At 42.1% G+C, this 27,202-nt stretch overlaps 3 protein-coding genes across 7 annotated transcripts; 1 reads left to right on the top strand and 2 right to left on the bottom strand.

Annotated features, from left to right (window-relative positions):
- Positions 1 to 8: 8 nt before the first annotated feature.
- Positions 9 to 5,824, top strand: LOC144040161 (clavesin-1-like). 2 transcript variants are annotated; one of them, XM_077554081.1, is made up of 8 exons: positions 9 to 290; positions 1,001 to 1,338; positions 1,410 to 1,580; positions 1,835 to 1,953; positions 2,172 to 2,346; positions 3,425 to 3,535; positions 3,706 to 3,929; positions 4,562 to 5,824. In XM_077554081.1, exons 2-8 carry the CDS (start codon positions 1,240 to 1,242, stop codon positions 4,638 to 4,640), a joined length of 978 nt encoding a protein of 325 aa, XP_077410207.1. In that variant the 5' UTR covers positions 9 to 290; positions 1,001 to 1,239; the 3' UTR covers positions 4,641 to 5,824. The 2 variants fall into 2 exon arrangements, with proteins under 2 accessions (XP_077410207.1, XP_077410206.1); XM_077554080.1 differs by having other exon boundaries at positions 998 to 1,338.
- Positions 5,594 to 27,202, bottom strand: unm_hu7910 (un-named hu7910). Of its 4 annotated transcripts, XM_077554071.1 has the most exons (28): positions 25,761 to 26,281; positions 25,629 to 25,682; positions 24,027 to 24,200; positions 23,820 to 23,864; positions 23,457 to 23,525; positions 16,000 to 16,047; positions 14,494 to 14,700; positions 14,373 to 14,408; positions 14,215 to 14,259; positions 13,415 to 13,447; positions 13,308 to 13,340; positions 13,195 to 13,230; positions 12,479 to 12,526; positions 12,320 to 12,403; positions 12,123 to 12,167; positions 11,315 to 11,395; positions 10,566 to 10,595; positions 10,410 to 10,495; positions 10,232 to 10,318; positions 9,991 to 10,141; positions 8,871 to 9,007; positions 8,709 to 8,807; positions 8,545 to 8,634; positions 8,282 to 8,419; positions 8,082 to 8,217; positions 7,919 to 8,010; positions 7,707 to 7,840; positions 5,594 to 6,803 (listed from the first exon to the last, which is right to left on the bottom strand). In XM_077554071.1, exons 1-28 carry the CDS (start codon positions 25,915 to 25,917, stop codon positions 6,653 to 6,655), a joined length of 2,526 nt encoding a protein of 841 aa, XP_077410197.1. In that variant the 5' UTR covers positions 25,918 to 26,281; the 3' UTR covers positions 5,594 to 6,652. The 4 variants fall into 4 exon arrangements, with proteins under 4 accessions (XP_077410197.1, XP_077410200.1, XP_077410198.1 ...); XM_077554074.1 differs by lacking the exons at positions 25,629 to 25,682; positions 25,761 to 26,281 and adding an exon at positions 27,038 to 27,202; XM_077554072.1 differs by lacking the exon at positions 10,566 to 10,595.
- On the bottom strand, positions 16,829 to 19,432 carry LOC144040160 (uncharacterized). Its single transcript, XM_077554078.1, has 3 exons — positions 18,629 to 19,432; positions 18,480 to 18,524; positions 16,829 to 18,352 (listed from the first exon to the last, which is right to left on the bottom strand). Exons 1-3 carry the CDS (start codon positions 18,642 to 18,644, stop codon positions 17,385 to 17,387), a joined length of 1,029 nt encoding a protein of 342 aa, XP_077410204.1. The 5' UTR covers positions 18,645 to 19,432; the 3' UTR covers positions 16,829 to 17,384.

Here is a 27,202-nt window from a genome sequence, read left to right as displayed (position 1 = left end):
ATGTAGTGAAAGAAGAGGACGCCAAACCAGAGCATCCTTTTCCCTGACGTCTTCTCCGCACAATTTTTCCCCACCTCAACGTGCGTTCTAATGTCAGAGGGGACGCTAAATGACGACGTTTAATCCTTTACTTATTTTTTCTCCCAGTTTTGTTTTATTGGATTTATTTCAACATTCCTTCTTGTTGTTTTGTGTGTGATGGCCGACAGCGTCCTCAGCATCAGGACCAGCTCAGGAGGGCCGGAGCCGCTCGGACCAGCGACACTCCAACAACACACCTAACTCTATCAGTAATATTTATTTTTTATTATCTTTATTTCTATATTTACAAGACATCATTTCTATTGATTACATAACTCTAATACAAACAGGAGACTTTATAATGGCAAACACTGATTATAGATTAGGTGTATTTGTATATATAGCCTGTATTGCATAATGCATACATCGATTTTCTATATCTTATCTTGAAGCCTATCCTAGACTACAATTAGGACTGGTCAATCTCTGGACACATAAGAAATATATTTAGCTTTACAGTACTAGAGTATATACTGTAGATCTATGTATTGGGGATGCAATGCAACTAGTGATTATTTTAATAATCTATTAATATGGTCACTATTTTGTCGATTAACCGCTGAATTGGAAAATCCCATTATTCAAAACCAGGACATTATTTCAAATTGACAATGCAGAAAATGGACAATCATTGAAAAATCAATCATGATAAATGCTAATTGTAATTAAAAAGGTATCCAAACGATTCATCGATATTCCAAAAATAATCCTAGGTTAATTTGATAATTGTCGATTGATCGGTACACCACTTACAGAGGGAACATTTTTTGCTTTAGAAACTTCCACTTAGCTTAATGCTAACAAACAATGCAAAACATCATTGTCATGCTTGGCGGTTAGATGTTTCAATAAATAATGTGAAACAAAAACATACAATGACAATATTTGAATCTCTAGATATGTTTGTCTCTACCAGCAGACCACGTTGCCTTGACTGAACTTTGAACTTCCCGCAACAAACCACCGCACGTGGCCCCGGAGCCCACGATGTTAAAATGGTCGCCGCCATGACAGCGCGCCACAGAAGGGCGGCGCCGTGAGCAGCATCTGAGCCAGTGTGGATGACATCATCAGAGGCGGCGGATTTGATTGGTTGAGCCGTCAGATGCGGCCTGCGCGTGGACACTGAACGCTGGCCAACATCAGAACATTAACAGGATGTCGCAGCTCCTGGCGGGCCTCAGCGCCGACGCCACCGAGAAGGCTCGGCTCGAGCTCAACGAAAACCCGAACACTCTACACCAGGACATACAACAGGTACCGGCGACCGGTCCCGTTCGTCAACACGTACCCTGACGTTGACACTTGCGTCTTTCCACCACCGCAAGGTGCGCGACATGATCGTGACCCGCCCAGACATCGGCTTCCTGCGTACAGACGACGACTTCATCCTTCGCTTCCTCCGAGCGCGCAAGTTTGACCCGGTGGAGACGTTTCGCCTGCTGGCGCAGTACTTCCAGTTCCGACAGCAGAACCTCGACATGTTCCAGAGCTTTAAGGTCCGCACATAACTTGTTTTCAAATGGGACTCAAACATTTACTTTACCGTAATATGTTCGCACGCAAGTGGCAAAATGGCCGACCCCTGATGGATAAAAATGAGGGGTGTCAAAACTAGTAACGCGTAATTCATATCCACAAACGCGATATTAATCCGAAAACGGTTTGGAATCGTGGGCTTGCGTAGAAAATATTATTGGGACGAACATTTTTGACTTGTGTGTCAAAATGTGTGTGCGCGCGTGTGTGTCAGGTGGACGACCCCGGCATCAAGCGAGCGCTGATGGACGGCTTCCCGGGCGTTCTGGAGACTCCGGACCAACATGGCAGAAAGATCCTCATCCTTTTCGCCTCCAACTGGGACCAGAGCAGGTGAATGCGTTGTCATGGCGACAGCCACATTCATGTTTGAAACCTTCAAAAACAACTAAGAATGTATTATTACAATGTGACTATTTAATTTTTTTTAAACTGTACGTGATTGTTGAATTAATGACCATTTATTTAATCTACCAATGTGCTGTAAAGGACAAGGCGACCTTAAAGATGGATTTGAAGCATGTGGAATAAAATGCTTCTCATTTGTCCAGGAACTCGTTCACAGACATCTTGCGGGCCATCCTTCTCTCGCTGGAGGTTCTGATCGAGAAGCCCGAGCTGCAGATCAACGGCTTCGTCCTCATCATCGACTGGAGCAACTTCTCCTTCAAGCAGGCCTCCAAACTCACGCCCAACATACTCAAGCTGGCCATCGAAGGCCTGCAGGTCAGCGCCGACGCCGAGACCGCCCCTGTGACCCAAATAGCCACTCGGGTCGACCGCCTTGACGAGAGAACTGTGTTTCCAGACGTACTTAATTTATTTTGGCACCATCTTGTGGTACTTTGGTGCCAAGCAACTATGATGAAGTGAGTTGAGGAGCTTCATTTCGACAAAAGTAGACTTTAGCGGCCATTTTGTTGAATCTTGGTGTCAAGAAATTCTGTTGACGTGCGTTGAGGAGCTTCATTTAAACAAAAGTAGACTTTAGCCGCCATCTTGTGGAATCTTGGCGTCACGGTATTCCGTTGAGGAGCTTCATTTAGACAAAAGTAGAGTTTAGCCGCCATCTTGTGGAATCTTGGCGTCATGGTATTCCGTTGAGGAGCTTCATTTAGACAAAAGTAGACTTTAGCTGCCATCTTGTGGAATCTTGGCGTCACGGGATTCCGTTGAAGTGCGTTGAGGAGCTTCATTTAGACAAAAGTAGACTTTAGCCGCCATCTTGTGGAATCTTGGCGTCACGGGATTCCGTCGAGGAGCTTCATTTAGACAAAAGTAGACTTTAGCCGCCATCTTGTGGAATCTTGGCGTCACGGGATTCCGTTGAGGAGCTTCATTTAGACAAAAGTAGACTTTAGCCGCCATCTTGTGGAATCTTGGCGTCACGGGATTCCGTCGAGGAGCTTCATTTAGACAAAAGTAGACTTTAGCCGCCATCTTGTGGAATCTTGGCGTCATGGGATTCCGTCGAGGAGCTTCATTTAGACAAAAGTGTACTTTAGCGGGCATTTTGCTGAATCGTGGGGTCAAGAAATTCTGTTGACGTGTGTTGAGGAGTTTCATTTAGACAAAAGTAGACTTTAGCCGCCATCTTATGGAATCTTGGTGTCATGGAACTTACTTTTCACAGAGTAGTAATTTAGTGTCAATAAATGCAACTAAATTTGAGGTTTCCATACAAACTTAAAGCAGCTAGCTAGCTTTGTTGTTGTTGTTTTTTTTGGAAGGAAAGTTACTTCGAAAGTCTGAAAAACTGTCAAATTCGAGTGGACTGACCGTGCACTTGTGCTCTTCTCCTCAGGACAGTTTCCCGGCCCGCTTCGGAGGCATCCATTTTGTCAACCAGCCGTGGTACATTCACGCCATGTTCACCATCATCAAGCCTTTCCTCAAAGACAAGACCAGGAAACGGGTGAACGCAATAGCTCCTCCTCTTCCTGTTTCTCATCCACGTTCTCCTGCTATTACGCTAACTTTCATACTCTCCATTTTATAAAGTTCATCACTATCCCGCTAGCTAGCAAGTTAGCTAGCTGTTTAGTTTCGCCACCTGATCCTGTTCTCTTGCATCCTCCGGTGCAGATTTTCCTCCACGGCAACAACCTGAACTCGCTCCATCAGCTCATCCAGCCCGAGTGTCTGCCGTCCGAGTTCGGGGGTACGCTTCCGCCGTACGACATGGGCATGTGGGCTCGCACCCTGCTGGGTCCCGATTACATGGACGAGACCGAGTACACGCTCACCTACGACGCCCTGCACGTGCGAGAGAATTGTGGCGGAGGCGCCGACAAGGAGCTCATGAAGAGGTCCGAAATCATTTTTCTGTTTCTCACGCTCAAGTATTACATCATTTGGCACTACTGTATGGAGGACCAAAACTGCCAAAATTAAAATAAATAAATAAATGAATTAATAAATATGTGACTAAAAGTGAAAATAAAAACGGATATGAAAAATATAATTAAATAAATACAAAAAATAATGCTATCAAAGTTAAAGGTAATTAATTGATTAGAAAAAGAAGACGAACATGTGCAGTGGATAAAATAATTTTTTTTAACATTCCAATGTTTAAAAAATTAATACATAACAGGTGCTCATTAAATTTGGCGGGTAAAAATAATGTTTAAAAAAAGCCTTAATTAAATGATTAATCAATTTTTTTTAGATGTGATTAATCTGATTAAACATTTTTATCGTTTGACAGCTCTAAAATAAATACAAAAATATTTTTTATTATATATATATATTTTTTTTTTTCAATTTATATATTTGTTTGTATTATATTTTTAAATCCATTTTTATTTGCACTTGTATTCATTTTGGCAGTTGAAGTCCTCTATACTACTGAACTATGTCAAAGTGAGTTGAGTAGCTCGATTTAGCTTAGCTGCACATCTGTCACGATGACTCCAATGTGACATTTTTTGTGCTTCAGGTCACAGTCGGTGGTCAATCCCGCCACTCTGCGGCAGACTGACAGAGAGACCAGCACGCCGCTACTGGCCCTGGATTGAACACACACACACACACGTACACACATACACACACACACTTGCTGGATTTTGACTTGTGTTGTTTCGTCCCGTCCAGCTGAACTTTGACTTGTACTTCCTGTTTCTGAGCCCAAACACACACACACACACACGCTCTTACCTGTGTTTGTGTCCCCACGCTGGTTAAGCGTGTTAGCTTTGAGGAGGAATGTAGAAAAGGTCGTCCTGACTTTGAATGTTTGCTCACCATCATCATCATCATCATCATCGTCATCTTGTTCATCTGTGACAATAACGCCCTGACATTCATTCATTCACTTGTCGTGATTCCAGTTCAGTGTTTCCCAACCTTTATTGAGCAAAAATGTCGCAAAATGTCGTTATTTGGGAGCATTCAAATTTGTTTCAATCCTATATAAAAATCCCTACATAACGATTAGGGAGTCAGGAATAAGTGAATGATTTAAGTGAACTATCGACATCAAATTTATAAAAAAAAAAAAAAAAAAAATCACTCTTACTATATCGGTTCATCGTTTTACGTTTGAACTTCCTTACTATGGTTGGGAATCACTGTTCTCGTACGTTATCACACGTGTGACGAACCGTTAGCATACTTGTTAGCGTAGCTGGCTCAACTGCTTGCTAACGTATTAGCCATGTCAAGTAGAAGATTGAGAAGAAAAAAAAAAAAAAAAAAAAAAGAGGCAGCTTCAAGTGTTAAATGAAGTGTCAGATGGTCACACGCGATTGACCAAACTGGCTGAAATGTCATCACAATCGTTGCTTCGTTTTCCCGCCAAATATGAATGAAGACACTTTTTCTTCAGCTTTCCAATCAAGCAAAACGTCACTTGGGTCGAAAAATCCAAGCGGTATGTGCGTGCATGTCAACAAGCAAGAAAAAGTTCTCGCAGAGTGCCACGTTTCATGCTTTGAAGTATCGTGCCGTCGACACACACTGAATGCCAAAATGTCACTCGAGAGGAAGATTGTTTTTATTGAATTTAACTTATTTCAAGATTGTATACTTCATGTATTAGTGCGCTGCAAACAAGGTGGAGGACTTTGCATCTCACGTGGAAATCATTGCCGATGAAAAGTTGCTTCTCACTTTTTGCAGTGGTCACTCAACATCAGGGCTACGCTCATCTCTTTTCATGTATTTACTGCAGAATGTAAACTAGTAAACATTTACACCTCCACGTGTGCTGATTTTTTTTTGGGGGGGGGGGGGGTTAAATGCCACAGGAAAAGACAAATGGGAATATAGCTCATCTATCTCAAAGCGCAGCTTATTCCATTTATTACAATAAATAAATAATGTTAAATAGTTTATTTGACTATTTTTAAAAATCTAGTAAAAATGATTTAATTTAAGAAATACATGCCAACTATATTTGTAAAAACGATACTTTTTTTTTTGTTTCATTAATATTAAATGGTAAATGACTTAATTAACTAATTCCAGGTGTGTGTGTGTGTGTGTGTGTGGGGGGGTGTCAATTCGCCCAGTTCTGGTCAAGACAGTCAACCACAAATGTAGAAATTAGACTAGCTGAAATAAATAATTGGGGGCGGGTAAAAAAAAAAAAAATCACTGATTTTCTGGTGTCATTTTTAATAAAAATAGAATCTCGGAAAGCATCTGATGTTTGTGGTGATCATACAAAAGTGAAGGAGAAAGTGAGCTAGCAGGAAAACACAGGATGAAAAAGTCACGGCCAAGTCGAGGTTTCTCACAAATAAACTCGACAAACACTGAACACGACAGTCAGTCAAAGTGTGTGTGTGGTATGTGCACGTTGGTGTGTGTCTGTTCTTGCTACATTATGGGGCCCATATTCCTGGTTTAACTATCAATTTGGGGCCCCAAAGTTTGAATGTATTATACCAATCAGATGTCCCCACTAAGATACAAAGACAAACATGTGTGTGTGTGTGTGTGTGTGTGTGTGTGTACGTGTGGTCAAGTCAGTAGTATAACCCAGAGGAACCTTCAGTGTGTCGCAGTCCGTCGTGAGCGTCCTGGTTTAGATGGCGCTGAGCGTCTGTCTCTGGCTCGCGGTCAGCTGCGGGTGCCACACGTCCACGATGAAGATGAGGCGGAACGTGTCCGCGTCCTGCCACACCTCGTGCTCAAAAGAGTCGTCGAAGATCAACACTTTGCCCTCCTCCCACTCCCTGGGAGGACGATGATGATGAAGATGAAGAAGTGGTCAGCTCAACTGAATGCATATTATATTCATTTCTTGTATTTATTCATATTTGGGCTGTTACTATCGAACCTGTTTAAAATCTATTTTCCTATCAAAGAATCGACCCTCCCCCCCAGGCCGCACCATAAAACTGTATTTTTTTTTTTTTATCCACTAAGGTTGAATGCGAGTTTAATTGAGTAGATATAACTACTATATATTATCTTGTGTGCATGAGCATTATTAAACACAAACAAAATGAAACCATGCTAAATGTTTAGCTATCGCAATTAGCAATAGCGCGCTAGCAATTACCATATATGGTATACAAACACTAACCACCATTTAGTTCACACATACATCATTATAGCTACATGAGTTGAATTGAGTGACTAGAACCACTAACTATTTATTATCTTCTGTGCATGAGCATTATTTAACACCAACAAAATAAGCCTATGCTAAACGGTTAGCAATCGCGATTAGCATTAGCGCGCTAGCGATTACCGTATAGGGTAAACAATTACCAACTTACCATTTAGTTCACACATACATCATTATATCCGCTAGAGTCGATATAACTGCTAATTATTCATTGTCTTCTGAGCATGAGCATTATTAAACACCAACAAAATAAGCATATGCTAAACGCTTAGCAATCGCGATTAGCATTAGCGCGCTAGCAAACACTAACTACCATTTAATTCACACGTACATCATTAAATCGACATGAATTTACACATGTAATAGTCTCTTAAACTTACAGACGACGCTTCAACAATCGTCCAGGAGCAAACGCGTTAGCTGCCTGTTAGCTACAATGAGCTTAATAACTTCCTGTCCACTGCAAAAAAAAAAAAAAGAGTTGTTGCCGAGTAGCAAAGGTTACCTGGTCTGGTCTGTGCATCTGATCCTGCATCCCTGTTTGGGAATGACGAGGCCGAGGTGCATCCTCAGCCGACAGTTGGTGGGGCCCGTGTGCGGCCACACGTGCGTGCCCGGCTGCATCACCGAGAACTTAATCTGCACGCACGCAAACACACAAGCGAGTCAAGTGCGTTGAGGAGGCTGAATTGAAATCTTGCGTGTGCGTGTGCGTACCTGTCCTCTCTTGCAGCCAGTGGCGTCAGGGAATCTCTCCAGTAGCGAGCAGGTCTTCGGTACAGCCTGACAGGACGTTCCGGATTTCTTCCCTGAACACAAATGACTGTTAGCTGAATAAATGTGAATGAGGAGGTAAAGTTAAAAAAAAAAAAAAAGGGACCTTGTTGCCAGAGCGTGTACTGGCCCCACTCTCCTTTCTCTCTCAGGTTCTCCTCCTCGGGTACAAACTGGCTCGTGTTTTGGTCCATCATGGCCATGGCCTCGTCCCGGATCGTTTTCCAGTTCTTCTCCAGCGCCTGAACACAAACACCGCCGTTGAGTTCCCGGACTGGAAGAACAACATCCTCGGAAATGTCCTACCTTGATCAGATCGGCGTATCCCGTCTCATTTGGTGTCCACCAGGGCTGCGCCTTGAGCCCGTCCACGTTGTAGAGGGACCTCTGCCACACGGACGCAAAGTGGCCTCGCTCGTGGCCCACCTGGTACCAGTGGTACGCCTGCCGAACACACACACACCGCACTGGTAAGCGAAGAATATAATAAGTTATATTATTAAATATTATAAATTGACTTTGGTCCTTTAATGTTGTATTATTATGCACGATTATGCATAAACACTCACGCTCTTGTCCCCGACTCTCTGCAGGGCGTCTCCCAAGTGGAAGTAGAAACGTCCGTCATCCGTGCCGGGCTCTCCGGATTCCAGGCCCTCCTGGTGGACCGACACGCGTTCAAAATGGCGGCGGTCGTCGCGGAAACCAACCACGACCGACGCGCTTCGCATACCTTCAGGTACGGAATGCTCTCGGCGATCTTGTTCTCCGACTTCAGGATGAAGCCGTAGTGGACCTTGGCAAAGCCGTCGCCGGGGGCAACGGCCAGGACCTAAAGAGGGCGCCGGTGAGACTTACGGAAGAAGACGACGACGCGGCAGGCAACTTCCCTCACCTCCTCGTAGACCGTCTTGGCGCCTTTGTTGTCGCCTAGCAACAGGTAGGCCACGCCCAGGTCGTTCTTCAGACTGACGTCTTCTGGAAAGATCTGCACCAGCCGCTCCAGCGTGGCCACCGCGCCGCGCATGCGCCCTGACACATTTACAAGAGATGTCACTAAGAACTTTTCATAATAATCCGTCTGATGATTTAGTAATCTTAATAATTTTGAGCTAATTTTTTTAACGCTGATTTTTTTTTACTTGTACTGGGGGAGTTAATTAAGTTATAATAATGCATTTGTGGAGACTTGGATCAAGTTGTATTTTTAAAATGTGCAGAATGTTACTTCATGCTAATTCCAAATGAAAAGAAAAATGTATGCCATCTAGTGGCAGAAAAATTACCTCAACAAAAATCAATATAACTTTATCTTAATTTTGTGAATGATTATGAAACTACTGTATGTGACTAAAAGATGCATCCACATTTCTATTAGTTTAACTTTTTTTTTGTTAACAAGAGTATGAAAATATATTTTATTGTACATTTAGAACAGATATAAAAATTTAACTCATTCACTGCCATAAATTCATTAAATAAAAAAATATAAAAAATTAGGGGCAAGAGGCGATTATTTTTTTTAAAAATTGTAATTAATCGCATGACTTCACTGGTTAACTCGCGATTAATCACAGGTTTTATATCTGTTCTAAATGTACAATAAAAAAAAATCGAGGTTTTCATACTCCTGTTAACAAAAGTAGGAAAAAAATGTTAAACTAAAATAATTAGTTCAAATGAATTTTTTACGTTTATAGCCGTCAATGGCAGTGAATGAGTTAATTGTGAGTTAACTATAGAAGTCATGTGATTAATCACGATTTTAAAAAAATGTAATCGCCTGACACCCCGAATTATAAGTAAATAAAAATAATCAGATTGTAGCTCGGCAACTACAATCAGAGTAAAATATGCTGAAATAAGAAAAACTTTGGTCTTTTGGACCGCAGTCAAATAGTCTTTATCCTCTGCGTAGAACGACTAATACGAGTGCTGTACCAATGAGCTGAGAGTCACCATTTGCATGTGCGGTGCGGTTGCCACGGAAACACGCGGACGCTCTGCGCGCTTACCCAGGAACTGCTGGCGCTCCGCTCGTCTCTTGAGCGCCGCTCTGACCAGGTCGGGGGCGGCGTCGGGAAGCTCCGCCGCGTCTCGGTAGCTGCCGATGGCCTTCTGCAACATGTCGTTGCTGCGCTGCTTCTCGGCCAGGTCGTCCTCCGCCTGCGTGTTTGAAGTGTGGGGGGGGGGGGGGGGTCTGTTGGGTTGTGATCCTCAACAGTACAACAGGGAGGCGGTCCTTGAAATGATCACCTGCGCTTTCCCGTAGTGAGCGCGGGGGCTCTGCGGGTGCTGCTGCGCTAAAGTTTCAAATGCTTGCAGTGCCGCCTCCACTTTTCCCTGATGCACACACACAAAAAAAAAAAAATGAGTATGGGAGTCAACAAAAAAACAACAACAACACACGAATCACTTCCTTCCCGCCACGTACTTTCTTGCGAAGCTTCTCGGCAGCATCCAACTCGGCTTTGATGCTTTTGTCCAGCTTGTTGAGCAGTTTTGGTTTCTTCTTCTTGGCTGGAGGACAAACGTGAGCGTGAGAAACATTTGCAGCAGCTTCTTGACAAATCGGAATCTCTTTCTTGACCTTTTTCGGCGGCCGTGTGGTCTGCTGTGTCTGTTAAAAAAAAAAAAAAAAAAAAAAAAAAAAGAGGATGGCACTGTCAGCATGAGGTCGCTTTTGTTCCGACCAACCAATCAGGAGAGAAAAACAGTAAAAAGGTGAAGCTAAAACCATTTTAAGCTAAAAAAAAAAAAACTATTAATTTGAAATTTCAGTTCACTTTATAAAAGATGCTGCTGACCTTGGGAACCTTCTGAACCTTTTGATATTAAAACAAAGAAATGTGAAAGTTTAAGATTTCAGTTTTTACTGATAACTTTGGGAGCTCCCTAAACATTTTTTGGGGGAAATTTTAAATGAAGTATATTGTCTTAAGATAAAAAAAATAAAAAAAAACGTTGACATTTTGAAAAGTCTGAAAATTGTTCAATAAGCATTAATACTTTAAGACATTGCAACAAAACTCAAGATTGGCATTTGTATTTTTTAAAAAATTTGACGCCAATATTTTTAACCGCCCTTTTTACTGAAAAAGAATATCTGCTTCAAATATCGGTTATCGGTATCAGCCCTGAAAAATAAAAAAAAACATCGATCTATCTCTACCTTCCATCCAAAGACACAGATTAGAATAAATGAACGGAGCAAATATTTGAATTCAGAGTAGGCCTTGCTGGCCGCCAACTGGCATGAGGAACACGTCTAGTCAACTTTCCTCCATCTGCTATGAACAGAAAATATGTATATTCATGTTGGTGTGTTGGCGTGCTCACCTTCAGGGGTGCTGCTTCCTCGAGGCGTCTCACTCTGTGCGTCTACTGGCTCAGACTGCGTCTCCGCCTCCACCGGCGACTCTGGTACATAAAACAAAAGTACGGGTTGTAATAAAGAGTAGGGGCGTGACCCCCCCCCCCCCCCACCCCCCAAAGTCCCAAAATCGATTTGATTTAAATTATTTTGTACTGTCTTGCCCTCGTTTGTGTGTGCCTTTATTGGTAGCGCTGTTCATGTTGTATACAATTTGGCCACTTAGGGGCAGTATGGTTCTGATACACAAGTTGTAGCCACATTAGAGAGTAGAAGGAAAAAGTCACGATCCAGTTATTCCAATAAAAGTTTTTTTTTTTTTTTTTTTTTTGCAGCGTAGGAAAAGCATGTGCCGGTGAGTAATGTTAACTCATTCGCTGCCATAAATTCATAAAACACGCGATTATTTTTTTTAATTGTAATTAATCGCATGACTTCACTAGTTAACTTGCGATTAATCACACATTTTATATCTGTTCTAAATGTACAGTAAAAAAAATTACATTTTTTTAATTGATTTGTTGGATTTTTAAAAAAAAAAAAAAAAAGGAGAGCAATGATGATGTCAAATTGAATGAACAATACTGAGCTCTCCTGTTAAAAAAAAAAAAAAAAAAAAAAAAAAAAAAAAGAAATAGCTCAAATTAATTTTTGACGTTTATAGCCGTCAATGGCAGCGAATGGGTTAACATGCTTTTCTGGATACATTCCTGAAGCATTTTGTATAAATAGCCGTTCTTTGCATTTGCATTGCAATTTACAAAAGGAACATACCTTCTTGTGTTAACTTGGAGCTTGTCAAATCTTTTGCAGATTCCACTTCACCGTAAAAAAAAAAAAAAAAAGTTGAAAAAGCAACTGACATTCGGTTTAGCTTCGCTTTAACAAGCCTTTAAGTTGTCAAAAGATCCGCCTCTTAAATAATAATGATAACGAATGCATCGTGTGGGTTGTGGTCGCGGCGTGCTCACCCTGTGGGGCGCCGTCGCTCTCTGCTGTGTTCTCACTCTGCGCTTCCACAGGCTCAGATTGCTGCTCCACTTCCACCGCTGGCTCTGACGCACAAAACAAGCTTGGGTAAAATAATCGCATTGAATCGGAATCAGTCTAAAAAAAAAAAAGGAACATACCTTCTTCTTGTGTCACTTTGGAGCTTGTCAAGTATTTTCCTGATTCCACTTCACCGAAAAAAATAAATCAGGTTATTTTGCCTTTTTTTTTTTTTTTTTAATGTGTTTATTAGGTCAAAATTGTGTGTGTGTGAATGCTGATGGTCTGATGCTAGACTCAAATGCTGGGAAATTCAGGTGCTCTGAATTGATTTGTGAAAATGTGGGCAATGTGAAAAGTCCTTGATATCTTGAATGACCTAAAGAGTTTGAAATTGTAATAAAAAAAAAAAATACATATATATTTTTTTAACTCTTTGACTGCCAAAAACGTTAAATAACGTTTAGTAAAATCCTAGGGAGGAGTGCCAAAGACGTTAAAAGACGTTTGTTTCAAAACAGAGGTGAAACTAACCATTTTCTATTGTTGATTACTGAAAAACGGAATAAGGTAGAAACAAACTTTTTTTTTCTGATGAAAGATGAGAGTCCAATCTTTCATTTGAACTATATGTGTTTCCATAGTCCAAACACATAATTTTCTGTGGACCTTGAAAGATCAGTCAAAATGCTTAAATTGGCTGGCACCCACGGCATCCCTTTTCTGAAAACGTCTGGCAGTCAAAGAGTTAATATTTAAAAGTTTGAATTGTTGCTAAATGTGTCAGGAGAAAAAGATGTGGGCGAAAAAAATATATATATTATTTTTTTGGTGCTTTAACACATCTCCGGCTTACCGACAGTCTCCTGAGACGAAAGCTCCTCCACCAAGACTACAAGCACAAAACGTCAACACTTGAAACAATCACAAAACCACCTTCAGCTCTCAAACGCCTGCCGACATCCTCACCTCCGCTCGTGTCGATGGCGTCCAGGCCCTCGCCTGAAAAGACATCAAGGTGAGACTTCACGGTGAGGAAGGACAAAAGATACAAAAGAGAGATCGATTTTACGCACCGTCGTGATGCTCCTCGTCTCCTCGAGCATCATCTACAAACACAACATATCAGATTTAAAATTCTCAATACAATTATTCGAAGGGTTGCACAGATATTTTTCCCCAAAACGCATAAACACGTTATAATTTAAATGTTATGTGTCCCAAAGACGTATTTATATGTTCTTTTTAATGCTAGAGCATTGAGAAGGCTTTGATGCAACATCTCAACTGCAAAGAACGATTGAAGAAATTGCTGTTATTACACAAACGCAGCAGAGCAAAAGAGATCAACCAGGGCCATGTTGAAAAAAGAGCTCTTTTGTGAATAATGATGAAACTTAGCTATTTTCTAATGCTAATTTCCGCAAAACGGAAACAGATAGAAAAATACTTTTTTTGCCTGACGAAAGAAGAGATCTTTCTTTTGGTACGTTCCATGTTTTTATAGCAATAGAACACAATATTCGGTGGGCTTTGCAAAATCAGTCCAGTAAAACAGCCGGGATCGAAGGGGATTGCTTCAGTGAAAATGGCTGGGAGTGAATGAGTTAAACATGACATTCTGATTAATATTGTGTTTGTGGAATCTATTTTTATCCATCTCAGGAGGCAGCCATTTTGCCACTTGTCGAAAAACAATATTCCAAACCCAATTAATTTTTTTGTATTTGTTTTTTTTTTTTTGGGGTACAAATAAACTGTCCAAGCTTTTTAGTTTTAAAATATTTCTTTCAAGTGTTCTCTTTATTAGAGTGAATAATTTGTTCCTGACAACAATATTTAGTAAAAATATCCTCCGCACCCGTGTTGGACTCACCTGAGACAAAATCTTCTTCTATGAACGAAGGCAGCGGAACAGCAGCTGGAGGACATACATTTACATACATACAGCATATATAAACACAAGCAGGCATCAAGAGGAGGGAAAGAAGTTGACGAAGCAGACGGACGGCTGTCAAAGTGAGCAGGACAAACCTTGGATTTCAGAGTCCACATCCTCAGCTGCAGAGACTGGCATGCGCATGCACAAACGCACAGGAAGTGTGTCATGACGCGCTTCGAAACAAGTTGACAAGCAAACGGTTTGATCACACACTTGTTGGCGAGTCTTCTGTTGGCGAGTCTTCTGTCGCCGCCTCCGCCGACTCCGCCTCCCCGTGCGGTTGCGCAACGTGCCGCTTGCTCGACTGCTCTTCGGCAGCGAAGTCCTCCGCGGTGGTTTCCTCCGCACGCGCCTCCACGGACTCCTCTTCCGCTGGCTCTGCGGCTTGTGGATTGGTCGGCTGCTCTTCAGCAGTTTCTACTACGTGGATAAAAGAGGGAATTCATTGCTGGAGGTTACTCAGATGTTGATAAAGTAGCAAAAAGATTTTAAATGTTCATATAGCTGAAAGTCGCCAAAGGGTGATTATTAAAGTCTGAGCGAGGTGTTTTATTTTATTTTTTTAAGTTTGACACTGATGTGAAGATTTTCTCCATGTCCATGTTTCTCCTCCAGTGCGGGGTGTCCCTCAGGGCTCTATCCTTGGTCCTTGTGTTTATTGTACGGGTGTCAGGCAATTTTTTTAATTTTATTTGTAACTTTTTTTGCAATGACGCTAAAAGACTAAGGAAATATCGGAAAACATGATGAAGGAGAATTTAATTAAATTAGCCGGTTTTATACACTTTGATAGTGTTGCATTAACAAAAAGGGACCTCGGTATCTTGCTGGTGGAAACGATACTCTATCATGTTTAAAAAGAAAGAAAAAAACGAAACCACCCCCCCCAAATTTTTTTTGCAAACATGGCTGACAGGCACAATGTCTAAAAGTATTTTAAAAAGTTCAAATTGTAATTTTAGAAAAAAATTATTTAATCAAGAGTACCCTAATCTGAACCTCAATTATTTTAAAGTAACAAAAATACAAAGAATTAAAAGTTGTTGTGACACCTATTTAAAAAAATATATATATTAAAAAAATACAATTATTATTTTTGTAATTTAAGTGCATAATTTGTTTTTACTAGGGGTGTCAGGCGATAATTTTTATTTTTTTTAATCGCATTACTTGTTACTCATGATTAACTAATTTGACACCTGTTCTAAATGTACAATAATATGGCTGCATCTTTTAGTCATTGATATAGTAATTTCATAATAATTCATAAAATTTTGTTAAAATAAAAAATATGTACTGCACTATAAAAAAAATGAGTGTGATAGTGATTTGTGTTGGTCATTTTTTCTGCCACTAGATGGCATAATTGCATTTGTAAGACATTGGTGCAGTGCATTTTTTTTCTCTTTTCATAGTAAGAGCCATCTAATCTTTAATGTAAAGTAACTTTTAATTTGTAAAATTACAAATGCTTTCTATGTAAAGGGATTAACTGTGTGTTAAAAAAAATGGTGGCGTTAAATTAACCAACTCATAATTAACACACCAATTTTGACAGCCTGAGTTTATAGATGCTATTCATTAGCCTTGAGGATAGCAGAAGTTAAGGCAAAGTAATGTGTCGGTTTCAATGACAAAATGCCTCATTCTATTTGTTTTGTATCTAGTTCAGAGAAGAAGGAAAAAAATGCCAAAACAACAGGTCACTAAGTGTCTCACCTGGTCCCCTTGCGGTTGTCTCCCCCTGGCTTGGCGTTTCTTTCAGGCCTGCTTGGAGACGTCACAACATGACAAAGACACTCAAACTGCCCACCTGATGTTCACTCGTTCAAAAATATGTTGTCAAACGTCAACTAAATCACCGTGGCTGTGTCCGAATGTGCACCCTACTTCCTAGTTAGGGTTCACGCCATTTTGTGGTAACGTCCGAATGTCCCAGGTAACGAAAATATAGGGCACTCAAAATTACCCACAATGCACTCTGAAAAGTAGTGAACATCGACGTTCACTCAACCGGGTTGATATCGAGTATGAAAAAAAAAAAAAAAAACATGGCGCGAGCGATAGCGCAAGCGTGGGAGTCAAATCCGATGCGTTAATATAAACTACGAAAATAATTAATTCGTTTTAGTTTAAAAAATATGTACGACAAAGGAAATTAAGTTCCGTTTTAAAACATTTTCATTCACAATAAATAGTCGGAGATTTATGCGCCAGTGCGTCGTAAGCTTTATGGTGGTCACGTGATATGCGACGAGGAGAATCGCCAAACAGAATGAGGGCACTACATATTAAGCCACTAAATAGTAAAGGGCTATGTAGTGAATGAGGGGTTAGAGGACAAGGGTGGACATTCGGACACAGCCCGTGTTCTTGTGTCGACTAATTTCAATATGAATGAGCGAGCCTCGTCACCTGACGTGAGAAGCACACCTGAGGTGGTCCACAGTAAACGTGGAACTCTTTTACATATAGACAAACAAGCGTTCTTTACACGTCTTTAAATGACCTTATATACATTTTTGAAAGTCGGACAACACAAGGATGGCCCCGTTTGAAGTTTTATTTTTCCACTTGTCACATTGGAGGGAAATATGTTCCATAAAAGTTGATGGGAGGCGGAGCTTACAGTGCACAGATACACTTGTGAGAAGATTATAGCAACAACACAAACGATCAATGATTTCTCAACAAAAGCATCTCACATACAGTAGAGCGAGTTGACAATTTTGTAGTGCTGTTTGATTGTGTGACGAGTGAAAGTTTATTCCGACGTATCCCACAATGCAGCTTGAAAAGAACGAAACAAAACTGTAATTGATGCCACAAGATGGTGGCAAAGCATGATTTTCAAATGTAATGTTATTTTTTCTTTCTTTGTTCAATATTTACTACACAACGTGAACCGATTGGTATGGATCCAGTAGATTATAAATATGCAAAAGCAATGGTGAAATTAACACCTCAGTAGCGTTCCAAAACTTTTTTTTTTAATTGGTTTGATACCTACATAGACCGCTATATAAAAATTCCAAAGCAGGGAGCAGGGAATGAGTGCCTGATTCCAAAAATAAGAAAAGTCCAAACATGAGCAAAAGAAGAGTTTACTTCTTCCTCCCGCTGGCGGCCATCTTGTCGGCGACCACGCCCTTTTCCCTCCTGACCGCCGTCACGCCGGCCCGTTGACTTTTCTCCTCCAGAGGCTGACTGCCGTTTGCTTTCCTCGCCTCGGGCCGCTCGGCCTCCATCTTGTCCCGGGCGGCCTTCTCGCGGGAAAGACGCAGCTCCTTCTCCCGGGCCGCCCTCTCCTTCTCCGCTCTCTCTTTAACGAGGCGTTCTTTCTCCGCCCGTTCGTTTTCTTGCCTCTCCTTCTCCGCTCTCTCCTTAACGAGGCGCTCTTTCTCCGCCCGTTCGTTTTCTTGCCTCTCCCTCTCCGCCCTCTCCCTTTCGCGCTCCAGCTTTTCCTTCTCCACTTTTTCCCGCTCTTTGGCCATCTGTTCTTTTTGTAGTCGCTCCGTCTCTTGCGCCACCCTCGCCCTTTCCTTCCGCTCCTCTTTGCTTTTCTCTCCGGCCAAGCGCTCCCTCTCTTCCCTCTCCCGAACCAAGCGCTCCTTCTCAAGCTGTTCCCGCTCTTGCTTGGCTTTCTGTAAAGCGAGTCTCTCTTGCTCCGCCTCTTCCCACTCCCCCCTTTCCCTCTTGGCCTTCTCCCACGCCGTCCTTTCCGTCTCCATCTTCTCCCTCTCCACCTTCCCCCGCTGCCGTCTTTCTTCCTCCGCCTTCTCCCACGCCATCCTCCCTCTCTCCATCTCCATCCTCCTTTTCTCCACCTCCACCCTCTCCCTCTCCACGCCGATCCTCTCCTCCTCCAGCCGGAGTTGTTCCCGGGTGACCTCCAGCGTCTTCATCTTGAGCTGCCAGGCCGCCGCCTCCCCGCCTCGGTCTTCGTCGGCGAGGAGGCTCTTGATTTCCGAGAGGGCCAAGCGAGCGATCCTCTTGGCTTCGGTCTTCTCGGCGACGGCGCTCAGTTCTTCTCGTAGGGCAGAGCGCAACACGGCGTCTGGGACGGGAAGTTCTGGAGTCGGGATATAGTCGGTATCAAGGGGACATTTTGGGACCGGCAACCGGGGAGGCGTTAGTAGTTAAGTGCTGCTAAATGTGTTTTAGTTCACACACAGATGCAGGCGCGTTTCTTTTTCTACCTCGAGTTGTGTTCTTCCTCAAAGTTTTTACTTCTGGAATCTCGTCTAGGACGCCACACGGGGGGGGGGGGGGGGGGGGGGAGAAAAGAAAACAGAGCTGCTGCTAAGATGCCAACATCAAGGTCACCACGTGTACATCCCAACGCTACCTTCGTCCACTTCCATTTCGTCAGGATCCTCGTCCCCTTCTCGGAGCGCTTCCGCATACACACGGACAAAAGTTTTCAGAAACTGACGCCGCAGTTTTAGATCATCGCAGTTTTGCCGGTGTTATAAAAAAAAAAAAAAAAAAAAAAAAAAAGAGAAAATGCAGATTTTTCCAAATGCAAACATGCAACGCTTGTCAAGTCAAGAGGCCGAGTCTCATAAAAAAGCAAGTTGAGTCCGAAAAATCGGCCGTAAGTCCTCCATTTCTGGGGGTCAGGTTACCATGGCAACAAACATGCTGAGTATTGGTGTCGTCGGTGTTCATGTTTCTGGATCAGAAAGCGCAAGCAAAAGGAACATCTCCTGCTGATGTGTTTTGCGTCTGACCTTTGTTAACCCCCCCCCCACATTTTTTGGACAATAACATGTTCTATGCAGCCCTCATTGAGCCATTTTCAGCAGTAAAAAGTTAATATTTTGGCTATAATTAATGCGGTGACTCCATTATTTTTCATGTACAATTAACGGCTATAGACGTCAAAAATTCATTTGAACTATTTCTATTAGTTTAACATTTTTTTCCACTTTTGTTAATACGGGTATGAATTTTTTTATTGTATATTTACAACAGATATAAAATTTGTGATTAATCGTGAGTTAACTAGTGAAGTCATGCGATTAATTACGAAAAAAAATGTTACTTTTATAAACTATTTTTTTCTACTTGCTGTCAACTGACGATGACATCACCTCTGCTGAGGAAGTAGCTAACGACCAATCATGGCTCAGTTTACTGACCAAGCCCAGAAAACAGGTGAGCCATGATTGGTCGTTACCTACTTCCTCAGCAGAGGTGACGTCATCATCAGTCGACAGCAAGTGGAAATAAATCGTTTTTAAAATCCCTTTAATATTGCGTTAGTGGAATATAAATTAAGATGCAAAATCCAGCAGTTTTGATCAATTACAGAAGGCGGCCATTTTGCCGCTTGCTGCCGAGTGAAAAATGACATCAATGTTGCTCAGGTCGCAGGTAACAACCAATCACAGATCAGCTTCAGAAAACAGCTGAGCCGTGATTGGTCGTCGCCTGAGCAACTGTGATGTCATCATCAGTTGACAGCAAGTGGAAATAAATCGTTTTTAAAGGTATTAATCCCTTTAATATTGCGTTAGTGGAATATAAATTAAGATGCAAAATCCAGCAGTTTTGATCAATTACAGAAGGCGGCCATTTTGCCGCTTGCTGCCGAGTGAAAAATGACATCAATGTTGCTCAGGTCGCAGGTAACAACCAATCACAGATCAGCTTCAGAAAACAGCTGAGCCGTGATTGGTCGTCGCCTGAGCAACTGTGATGTCATCATCAGTCGACAGCAAGTGGAAATAAATCGTTTTTAAAGGTATTAATCCCTTTAATATTGCGTTAGTGGAATATAAATTAAGATGCAAAATCCAGCAGTTTTGATCAATTACAGAAGGCGGCCATTTTGCCGCTTGCTGCCGAGTGAAAAATGACATCAATGTTGCTCAGGTCGCAGGTAACAACCAATCACAGATCAGCTTCAGAAAACAGCTGAGCCGTGATTGGTCGTCGCCCGAGCAACTGTGATGTCATCATCAGTCGACGGCACGTGGCAAAATAGCCGCCCCCGGACATGGATAAAAACGGCTGGATTTAATAACTCATATTTCACAAATGTAATAATAGACTAGCGAGGTCACATATAACATATTATTGTCAAGAAATGTTGAAGGTTGACTTCCTCATTGGCTTGTCTCCAGTTTAGAAACTCGCCACACTCGCAATCGTAAGAGTCCGACACGCTTGTGCTCACAGCACCGCAGAGACATGCAGGACAACACACGATGCTCGCAAGCGTACCTCTCCTGAACGCCTGCTTCCTGCGAGAACCTTTTAACTTCCTGTCATCTGAAGCGACACACAGCAGAGGGCGCTCATCAGTAAGAACAGCAACATGCCTTCTGGTCGGGAATTGTTGCGGACCAGCTCAAGTGGTGAAGGGCTAAGACCGACAACTTTCCTCTGTGATAAGTCACCGGACCTGAGATCGCTCTCACAAATGTAAAAATAAAATAACAATGACAAAAAAAAAAAAAGGGGAAGCAAATTGATATTTTGTTTGTGTGTGTGTGTTTGAAAGTGACATTATTACAAAAACTTTGTTATTTTGGGCTTTGGGGTGAAATTTCCAGATGAATCTTGATTTTTTTTTTCCAGGTGAACTCAATTTGACCTTCTGACCAACTGCACAATGTTTCAGTTCATGTTGAATAATTTGCTGTTAATTTTGCCTCTAATTTTGAAAAATGTTTAGAGGAGCTCAATTCACTCATTCACTGCCATTGACGGCTATAGACGTCAAAAATTCATTTGAACTATTTCTATTAGTTTTACAATTTTTTTCCCCCACTTTTGTTTACAAGAGTATGAAAACCTAAAAAAAATATTGTACATTTAGAACAGATATAAAATTTGTGATTTATCGTGAGTTAACTAGTGAAGTCATGCAATTAATTACAATTGAAAAATTTAATCGCCTGACGCGATTAAAAAAAAAGAGAAAAAAGATTATTAAAAATTAGGGGCGTCAGGCGATAATTTTTTTTTATCGTAATTAATTGCATGACTTCACTAGTTAACTCACGAATAATCACAAATTTTATATCTGTTCTAAATGTACAATAAAAAAAATCTAGGTTTTCATACTCTTGTTAAGAAAAGTGGGAAAAAAATGTTAAACTAATAGAAATAGTTCAAATGATTTTTTGACGTCTATAACCGTCAATGGCAGTGAATGAGTTAAGTTCACCTCTAAAAAGGTTAAAGTGGATTTCCGGAAAAAAAAAAAAAAAAAAAGATTGACATACTTTGTTAGTTTGTGCCCAACGTCAAATTAAATGATTCATTTGGCTCACGGTCCTGTTTTTTCCCCCTCCAAAAATAAACTGCATTTGTTTCTGTCCATCCACTTTAACAAGCGTGTCCTCCATTCGGTCCTCAGGCCTGCTTCCTGTCCTCCTATTGGTTCTGAAGGTCCAGTATGACCCCCTTGACTTCCACGTCATCAAGGTAAGACGCACTGCCCTGCTGGCGCCTCCTGGCAGCCGCCGCCTCCTCCTCTTCCTCGCCATCTTCCTCCTCCTCCTCCTCCTCCTCCTCCTCCTCCTCCCCGCCATCCTCCTCCTCGCCCTGCTCTACGGGGGAGCCGACTACGTCATAGAGGAAGGTGAAGAAGCCATACATCCAATCAGAACCTTCCTCTGCCAAAATATTTACAACCTCCTCAAGAGACTCGCCTTGCGCACTACCATCGCCATCTTTGGTCAGGCCTAACGAGAGAGAGAAAGACAATAGAAGAGTAGATAGGGGAGGGGGGGGGGGGGCGATGGCGAGGGAGGGGGCGGAACTTAACTTAAAAAGAAGACATCAAACATAAGGAGTGGAGGATGAAGTATGTCATCAAATAAAAGATGATGATGGAGGGAAAAGAAAGAGAGGGAGTTAAAGTCGTCGTTCACACAGCCAGCAGCCAACAAGCCTGACTTCCTGTTTCTGCATCGCTAAGTCCAGTCACTTCCTGTGTGCGTGGTCGCGCCCTTTCTAAGATCACGACGAGGGGGTTAGCACATCTGCCTCGCAGTTCTGAGGTTCGAATGCTTGTTTGTCTTTTATGTGTCCGCGATTGGCTGGCGACCAGTCCAGGGTGTGCGTCAAAACGTCCACTGGGATAGGCTACAGCAAACCAACAACTCGAATGAGGAAGTGCTATAGAAAATGGATGCCGGCTGCTTTATTAGCCCGGCGGCCCACCGGCCCCACCACAAGGCAACCCCCCCATACACACAACCCCCAATGTTTGTCCATGTAATTGCTGATGTATTAAAAAAAAAAAAAGTGTTTTATTGTAATTGATGTATTTGTTTATGAAAGAAACGCATTGTTATCGGAATAAAAATGACCTAATTGGGGTATAAAATTGGGTCCATATTGTAAACACATTTAAACTATTACTAAGATACTTTTTAAAAAAGTATTCCTTAGCGTTCTCACCCTCTTGCCGCCAAAAAATGGAAGACTATCATGATCTAGCTCAAGGGGCGGCCATTTTGTCACTTGCTGTTGCCAGCTAACGACCAATCATGGTTCAGCTTGCGGGCATCACATGACCAAACTCAGCTAACAGGCGAGCCGTGATTGGTCCTCGTTACCTGAACTGTGAAGTAATTTCAAGGCAAGTGACAAAATGGCCGCCCCCTCAAATGGATAAAACGGGTGGATTTAGCTGCTTTATTAATATTCCATAAACGCAATATGAACTTACGACTAAGATTCTTTTTAAAAAGTATTCCTTAGAGTTTTCATCCTCTTGCCGTCAAAAAATGGAAGACTATCATGATCTAGCTCAAGGGGCGGCCATTTTGTTACTTGCTGTTGCCAGCTAACGACCAATCACGGTTCAGCTTGCGGGCATCACATGACCAAACTCAGACAACAGGTGAGCCGTGATTGGTCCTCGTTACCTGAACTGAGAAGTCCTTTTCGGGCAACAGCAAGTGACAAATGGATAACAACGGGTGGATTTAGCTGCTTTATAGAACATATTTTTGTAAAAAAAAATTTGGGGGGAGGGTGGACTTCCCTTTTAAGTTTAGCATAAAATAAAAAACACCAAAAGTTCAACCAACCCATCTTATTTCGTTAGCTCAGTTCCCGCTGTTTTTAGCATGCTACGACGTGTTAGCTAGCACGTTATTGTAAACCACCTCAGGACATCAAAATCGGAAAACATTCGCGGGGGGACTTGCCGAGCAAGACTTTGGCGTCCTCCACATCAAAGTCGCCGTCTCCGTCGGCGTCGTAGGCCGTCAGCTTCCCTGCAGCGGAAGGTGGAAGAAGAAAAACAAGACCGTGAATGTGACGGTCCGGAACGACGACGACGACCAGAACAATCATGGAGATTTCGCATGGGAGTTCACAGGACACACGGTACTTTTTTTTGCTCATGCTCATATGGACGACACAACTTTTTCATAATCATCATAACAAGATCAACACGAGTGCATGTTGGGTGAAGCGGGGAGGGGGGGGGGGCAAAAAGGTGGAGGTGGAAAAATGAATAGGAAAAAAAGGAGACAGGACGCTTTGTCTCTGATATGTTGAAAGCGTACCTTGTAAAACTTGTGAAAAGTTCATACGGAACTCTTGAGCTCTGGCTGCGTGCGGAGACGACACACACAAAATAGAAGATGACACGAAACAAAAGCTGATCGTCGTCTTCTCCTCCTTTGCAGGCCAAAAGTAGCTTATCTTATATTTTCTGTTTGCTGCTTTATACGTCTTCAAATATCAGCGGCTCAAAGGTTCGTAGCACTTACCGATGACGCTGTCATAGTCGACTATGTCGAAGTAGACGACGGCCACGGAGCTCCAAACCCCCAACAGTGCCAGCACCGCAAACCAGGTGAACACCGAATACTTGGCTCCTGCACCCGCGTCTCCTCCGGTCGGCTTTTTGCTGCTCTTGCTTTCTGATGATGGCGGCTTTGCCTCTGAGGACGTCGTACAACACACACACACACGCGTCAAACACGCTATTGGGCGTGCTTCATATAAACATAGTGTAAGAATATAATAAAATGTTATTAAAATAAAATAAAATAAAAACAATAAATTAAAAATATATATACTAATAAATAAAAAAGGTTTTATTTTTATTTTATTTAATTAGGTAATTTTAATTAATAAATTTTAACAAATAAAATAAATAAAGTAGTTTTTGTATTTAACTAGTTATTTTTTAATTTATTAATTTTAACAATTAAAATAAACATTAAAATATAAAAAAATATATACTAATAAATAAAAAAGTTTTTATTTTTATTTTATTTAATTAGGTAATTTTAATTAATAAATTTTAACAAACAAAATAAATAAAGTATTTTTTGTATTTAACTAGTTATTTTTTAATTTATTAATTTTAACAATTAAAATAAACATTAAAATAACAACATGTCTAGTATTAATTATTTACTTAAAAAATGATGAAATAAAAAATAAAAGCTGCAATTCAATTCATTGTGCTGCTTCTTCTGGTGTACCCTCTTTGGCCACAGGGAGGCAGTACTGTCATGCGTACACAATCGAAGAAGAATAGACTTCTTTTTCTACTACTACTACTACTACACATGTAAGTTGATTAGTTAGATGTTGGAATACTAGGATAGAGAATAAATTCCTTTGAGTAATAATATATTACAAGTCTGCATGTGTTGCTCCACTGTTTGCCTTCAAATATCGTAGAATGGTCAATCTATGTACTGTAGTTGTTTTAAATACACGACGTGTGTTTTTGCTTTATGTTTAGTTTCACAGTGAACTCAAACAGGGAGTGGAATTAAAAACCTTGAGGCCTCTTTATTGATGAATTAACGAATGATGTTAAAATGGCTGTTTGTTAAAAAAAAAAAATGGCCGAATGATGGTTGTAAATCTTAAGAGTATTCAAACAACCTCACATGTATATTTTTGCAATGTGTGACAAACCCCCAAAAAGCAAGCACAACATGCAAAATCAAAACTCAGGAAAGCACAGATCGGAACATCCCCAACTGTGAGGCCGACCGACGTCCCGTTTCGAGTTAGTGACAAAACACATCAAACACACCACGGCAGTTGTTAAGTTAACACGGGTGCTCTGCAGGTTCAAGTCGACACTTTTTTTTTTGCAAGCGTCACAAACGGCAGAGGTCGAAGTGACCCGGGGAACGCATTTAACACCAGCCCGACGGGGCGGGCCCAGCGACAGCTGTTCCTCGGAGAGCTTCCAACATGACGATCACGTCAGCGTCATCGCCAACCACAAACACGAACGGCTCAAATGTTAAAGGTTAGCCCGAACACAGTCAAAATTCAACTCGGCCAAACCAAACCAGTCCATGCCAAAGCAAAGCGGTTCCATCCCTAAGGTCGCCACCCACCAGAGAGCAGAGCAGCCTGCTGCGGGGCTGCGGCCTCCTCCGCACTGGCTCCTCCTGGCACAAGCAAATCATTTGACCCGGAGAAGAAGCAGCGGAACCAAAAGTCCAGTTCAACGGACACACTGGTCCTACCTGTCTTCTGGAGGCCATCCTGCGCCTCCTCCTCATTTACCATCGGCTCCACCTGCTCCTCGTGAGCGTTCAGCGCCTCCTGGGTGCTGTGGGGCTCCTCCGCCGCCGGCGCCGCGGTGGGGGGAGCGGAGGCGCCGTAGTGGCGGTAGCGCTGCATGGAGCAAACCTTCAAACTAACACTTTCACCAAGATGATCCAAACGATGAGAAGGAAACTTCCAAAGAGGCGACAACAAGACGAGAAGTGACCAACGGGCAGGATGGCGGCGGGTCAGTCATCAGGACGGACGCAAGCGCCTCCTCCTCGCCATCCAATTGTGAGGTCCGGAACCCGATCCCCCACTATTCTTAGAGCTGACAAACCTCGCAGCGCTCCGTGTTTGTGTGTGCGTGAGATGCCACAGAGGACAAAGTACGGCAAACAACCTTGACATACAACACTGTGCAAAAGTCTTGGGCCACTATTAGATTTGTTGCTTTAGCAATGTCGTAATGAGCAGATATAGAACTAGAAGGCCACTAGGTAGACCACATGAACAGAATACAGAACTGTCTATTTAAAGCGTTTCACACTACATTAGGGAAGTGTGTCTAAATGAGTAAAACAGTAGACATTTGCTGACGTCATGTTCATAAAAATGTATACAAAATGTAACCGTTAAGCTTCACCGAGGAGTGTTCCTAAGCACATTATCCTTACGTCACTGACGCTGTGGCTTCCAGGATAAGTCAGCAAAAGCTCCACATTTGTACACAGGTTAATAATTTAATTGATCCGTGTTGCGGATCTGTTGACAAGCAAAGCCCCGAAGCTCCAAAACAGCGAACTCGCTAAACCAAAATCCAAACAGAAAATCTTCACGTTTAACTTTCTCTTCCCGTTAGGCAAAGTAGGCGCGGTCAAAAAAAGCTAACGAATAAACTTCTATGAATATTTACGAAATAATGCTATATACGGCGAGGGAAAGAACACTTACAGCATTGTTGATATATAGTGTTAAGATGAATGTTGCCTGGATAAGCTTGTTGCAGCTTTCACGATCAAGACGTGGAAACGCGCGAGATTTGTGCTTAAATCCCACAAACAAGTGCAAACGTTAGCCGAATAAAAGATTGATTCGTCAAGTTTAAAACCACGCGCGCGTCATTGCCCCTTTCGATGTGCATCCACCAGAAGAGATACGCAATCGACAATCGGCGGAATGGGAAAGGGAGTTTGGTAGACATGACTGACGTTCCCGGACTCACACTCGCTCGCTAGTAAGACAGAACACAAACCTTTTCTGGAATGCGTTTTGAGACTTTTCTTCTGAGCCATCGCGTCGTAAATTCACCGGTAAACTTAAATCGAGTGATTAGCGGCTAGCAAGCTAAGCTAACGGGGATTTAGTTCGGAGAGAGGAGGATGGATGAAGCTGCTGCTAGCTTGGATACCAACGACGC

This window comes from Vanacampus margaritifer, chromosome 20 (genome assembly GCF_051991255.1).
Source record: "Vanacampus margaritifer isolate UIUO_Vmar chromosome 20, RoL_Vmar_1.0, whole genome shotgun sequence".
Classification (NCBI taxonomy): Eukaryota; Metazoa; Chordata; class Actinopteri; order Syngnathiformes; family Syngnathidae; genus Vanacampus; species Vanacampus margaritifer.
This window is presented reverse-complemented; position numbering and strand designations above follow the sequence as displayed.